This window comes from Pseudomyrmex gracilis, unplaced genomic scaffold, assembly GCF_002006095.1.
Source record: "Pseudomyrmex gracilis isolate BER0280 unplaced genomic scaffold, ASM200609v1 scaffold_5, whole genome shotgun sequence".
NCBI classification, from domain to species: Eukaryota; Metazoa; Arthropoda; class Insecta; order Hymenoptera; family Formicidae; genus Pseudomyrmex; species Pseudomyrmex gracilis.
Genome location: NW_018020589.1, coordinates 1,216,323 through 1,221,336, shown reverse-complemented (window position 1 = coordinate 1,221,336; position 5,014 = coordinate 1,216,323). Strand labels below are relative to the sequence as shown.

The window sequence follows — 5,014 nt, the reverse complement described above, 5'->3', positions numbered from 1 at the left end:
TATATATATGTATATAGAAAATGTGTATATATGTGTACATATATGAATATATATAGACACACACATACGTATACTGCATCGTAGATAAATCCCCGCTTCTCGTCTCTTCCTCCCTCCCTCCCACGTGATGACTAGCGCAGATTCCACATCTCGCGCGGCACTTTTCTCCTTCTCTCTCTGTCTCTCTCTCTCTCTGTCTTTCTCTCTCTCTTTTACCGGACTTCGCTTCGTAGACACACTGTGTTTCGCAAATCGATTTCTCGATAGAACCACTACTTCTATCGCGTGATCTCGGGCGGGAAAAGCGACAGTAATCGGCGAAGCTAATTGCGCGAATCCCACTTGCCGAGATGTAACCTCGCGCGCAGAATTTGCATTTTCATACTGAAATTCGCGGCCGTTCACTTTTCGTAAATTTCACGCTTTTTATTTTATTTAATTAACATACATCAATCAATATTCCTCAATACTCAACAACTGTTTTTATGCATGTGGTTGACTAATATCGTTTGATATTAATTGAATTTGAATTTAATTGATAAAATATAACTATTTAAATTTGTTTGTGCTAAATATTAACATAGAAATTAAATTTCGGTAATATACACACATAGTTACACACGCATTTATACATGTACCAAAATGTGTTTTATCCAATGAATTCGTATGCACGGTTCGTGTTGCGAATCGATTTTTCGATAAAGCTGCTTTGTCTGCTTGAAAATCTTAATAAAAAAGAATGGCCACGAGGACATCTTGGTTTCTCATCTCTTAATGCATCTCTGCGCACGGTAGAGAGTCCACGGTATAATATTTATAATTTATAACGAGGGATAGTAGGAGAAGGAGAAGGGACACAACTTTCCCCGGGCGCATATGCGGCGATTACGCTTGCGATATGTCAAAAATCATAATGTCTTTTAAAGTACAACCACTTCCGGATCTGAGTCGTACATCAAGACTTTATATATATATATATATATCTTTCTCTCTTCAATTATTCTTAAAGATCACTTTCTTAACAGTGTTTTCTCAAGTATCAAACACGTGTGACATAAATTAACAAGTGTGTTTAATGTACATACAAACGATAAACATGTGAATAATCATTAGATGATCTATTTTTATTAGTTTTTCAGTGAAATCGATATACAACTAGTTAAAAAAAAAATCATTATCCAAAGAAATTATTTGTATACAAAATAGAAAAAGTCGAAATGTTTCTTATTAATTGACACTACAAAAATACACGTGACGATTAAGTAGTTTTTAAAAACTTTTTAATTTTATTTGTAAAAAACATTTTATTTTAAATCTTCACATGTCTATATACACACATTCTCAACCGTCATCTAAGCGTAGTTAAAACATCGCGTGAACTTCCGAATTCTCTCTTTCACGTTGACGTGCATGCCATCACGCACGATGTCCTATTATGGTCAGTGACATTTATGAGGGACAAGATAATACGTCTTCGTCCATCCTCGCGATTGCACGTTACCGTCCTGCCGCTTCGTGCGGTGGACAGAGTTTCATTCCTGAGTTCCGAAGGCAACGTGGGCGTACGTGGTTTGTCTGCGAATTTTGTAACACACGTGAGAGTAGACCTCGCGCAGGCAGGTCGCTCGCCTAGAAAAAGAGGAAATGCCCGGTGCGGTCGTAAGGGACCAGGATATTAGTTTCCCTTTGCGGGAACACAAAGTCCGGGAGGAACGAGGAGGACGGACTCGACCGGGTGGGGCGCCCGGCTGACGCCACCGCCGTCCACTTGATTTCAGGTTCAGACTAAGAGGCGAGTCCAGGAACGGTGCTTAGCCGGTGTGGGATTGGGATTGGTAACCGGCTTTCTAGCCGCGGCAGTGTTGCCTACGTGCGTGCTATTCCCTTGCCTTCTCCGACTACTCTCCGGCGGTATCCGGCGTACGCTCGCCGCAGGCCGGGAACCCTCTCTCTTTGTGTGCGCTTATATATGTGTATCCTCCTAGAGAGTGCCACACGTACACATGAGCGCACGTACGTTTTTTTCCCCCCGTGGACCCGTGTGCCGCAAGTATTACACGCGTGTGCGTGTGAGAATCGAAGTGCAGCAACCTCCGAGAAGCCGATGAAACCGCGCGAGTAGGAGAGAGAGAGAGAGAGAGAGAGAAAAGAGGGGATAGAAAGAAGACAGAGAAGGAGAGAAAAGAAACTCGGCACGGTGCAGCGCGCCTCCTGGACGAGGGTCCAGTTTCCCGGGTCGTCCGCTCGCGCGTTCAGTTACTGGTTCTACCGGAATCCTCCTAGAAAGATGCGTCGCGATCACTGAACGAGTCGGAGAATCAGGATCGCGTCCGCTGGAGATGGCTGCGCCCAGATAGACACTTCGTGTCTTCGCGCGGAAGAAGTTGAAACGCCCGGCGGAAAGTTGCTCCGCGACGATGCAAATGTTCCAAGACGTTGCTTCGCAACGCGCCCGCCTCGACGGCAAAGTGGCGTCTTGGAAACTACGCTCGGAAGAATTCGATTCCAGAATGCAGATTACCTCGCGTACACAGCAAGAGAAGTAACACTCAAGATCGTGCGCTCGGTTCAGATGAGCTGCATCGTCAACAAACAAACACGCTTCGCGATCTGTCCGATATTTATTTCACTTTTTACACATCTTTTTATATAAAATTTTATAAAAAAAAAAAAAAAAAAACACAGATTGCTCGGCTTTCACAATTTAGACATTTTCAATCAAGCAAACACAACATCAGTTGTTATTAAATAGAAGAAAAGATATCATCTTTCGGAAAGATTAGATTAAGAGTAGATTTGTGTTTTTACCTATATCTCGTATATTTTTACCGCTTATATTTTTACGCGCGAAAATCGAAGTGGGTCACAACCGCGAAGGTAATTCAAGTAGCGTGTAGAAAATTAAGGCAAACTTGTCCGCTTTGTATGGATGTCGTTGATGTTTTTTTTATCAACCGTGCGACGGCATGAAACGGCAGCCGCAAGGCTGTCCCTTTTTAATCAGAACCAAGGAGAGCCCCAGGTGGAAGAAGACCGCGAGACTCGTAGCCTCTTTACGATCCCCCTGCGGCACTCCCTACCGGCAATCCATACATCTCTTCTCTCGTACGGCGGAGCCTCTCGCCGGCCACGACTCGTACCTTGTCCCCCGTCGACATCCTCCTTCGTGAAAGCACAGTACCTTTACCGTACGTTCTCTCCCAGGATCGTGACGGTAAAAGACCGCACCACCTTTTAACACCTTGCACACGCTATCGGGACTTATTACAGGTTTTGAAAACGGTCCGCAATCATCGTCGTAGAAAAGAAACACGGTCTACACAACGCGCGCCCGGCCGGGTCTAACACAACGGTTCAATCTTTCTGTCATCGGAAACAAATGACACGCTAAATTTTATTTTGCTCTCTTGCCCACGATTTAATCACGCGAGAAACGCTAAACTAATTGGTCTTTTTTTTTTTAGACCGTGTGAAGTTCTTTCCATGATCTTTTTTTTTTTGCATCAAAGAGGATTCGAGTCAAATAGCATATTAAATATTGCACTGGTACAATAATACTTCTTAAAAAGTTTTTGTTCAAAATGCGTTACAGCGTTGAGCTTTTTTCTCTTTTTTTTACGATTAGTGAGAGTCAACAGTAGCATCATTATTCTGAGTTTTCAATCAAAATAGGGAAAGTAACATAAACATTTGTTCGGTAATTGTTGCTGGTGTTGGTGACCGAGTTTACGCGTCGGAATCCAACAATCGATATCGGCAACACGTACGCACGTACGTACGCTGTTGTGAAAAGACGGTAAGAGTCGTTTACGAAATGCTACTTTGGTCGATCATCTTTAATCAATGTCGTCACGCAAGCCGAACGTACACCGCGTTTATCGTTATTATATTCGCGGGATAAATACCACCCACGTGCTCCTCTCTCTCTCTCTCTTTTTCTTTCTCTAACCCGCTAGTCCGTGTATCCAGTCGGCCGCACATGACCGGCTCTTCGCCTGACCATGGCGTGGGAAGGAAAAAGTGTTCGCTTCTTTTGTTCCAACGTTCTCTATTCATAAATCGAAACAGCGCGAGGCGGCGATCTAATCATCGCGGCGCGGCGAGTATTCAGCGAGAACGTTTATTATTTTTCTGACGCTGTGCGCGCTCGTCTCCCAGATGGAGAGTTTTCCCTCTTCATCAGATAATAATAATTACCGTTTTCGCGCGAGCGCATAATGTTTCTACCGCCAAATTTGTGTGTTATTAATTAGTAGTAATGATTAAAAATATCATTGTTCATATTACAATCATTATCGATACTAATAATACTAATAATGTCGATTCCAATAAATGACATTTAAATAATAATTATTATCGTTATTATGTGTTATTAAAACCTTAATTATTTCTACATCTGTGTACATGTAGCTCTATGTCTCTTTCAATTCGTGCGCTTCGTTGATTAAAACTAAAACGAAACTCCCCCGTGTCCGAAGTGCTGAATTGTAACAAAGTCGATTTTCCTTTGTTTTTTTTTTACAGACACTCGAAACGGCTCCTCCGAATTGGGGGATTTGCCAGCGAGCGCCGTTACAAGTTTAGGTGCCGTGGCGGGTGTTGGCGGTGAGGACATGGCTTCATTGTGGGCATCTTACGCCATGAGTGGTTTCAAGAAGACACCGCCACCGGCATCGTCGGCAACGCTCTCGCGGTCGGATCGCGACCGTGAGTCCAGTCCGCCCGGCGGCGAGGGGACGGGAAGCGCCCACGATGAAACCAGCAGTAGTGGTAACAAGGAAGAGGATAACGAGGATGACGATGATATGGATGTGGATGAGGGATTGGATCCGCGGCATCACGATCCGGAACGTCTCAAGGCGTTCAATGTAAGCATATGTTCTCGATCGCATATCTTTTCGTAAAACTTGTTTTCTTTTTTTTTTTTTTTTTTTTTTTTTTTTTTTTTTTTAGAATTTTTCTCTTTCCCTACACGACGCCCTTCCGATACTTACATGTGCACATGTAAAATATG

At 43.3% G+C, this 5,014-nt stretch overlaps 1 protein-coding gene across 3 annotated transcripts in view; it reads left to right on the top strand.

Moving 5' to 3' along the window:
* LOC109857440 (nucleolar protein 4-like) overlaps positions 1-5,014 on the top strand; it is a 64,690-nt gene that overhangs the window by 49,214 nt on the left and 10,462 nt on the right. For all 3 annotated transcript variants that reach the window (XM_020433750.1, XM_020433742.1, XM_020433758.1), the window contains one exon: positions 4,525-4,868. In XM_020433750.1, coding sequence (XP_020289339.1) covers positions 4,525-4,868 — 344 coding nt within the window. The remainder of the gene's footprint in view (positions 1-4,524; positions 4,869-5,014) is intronic.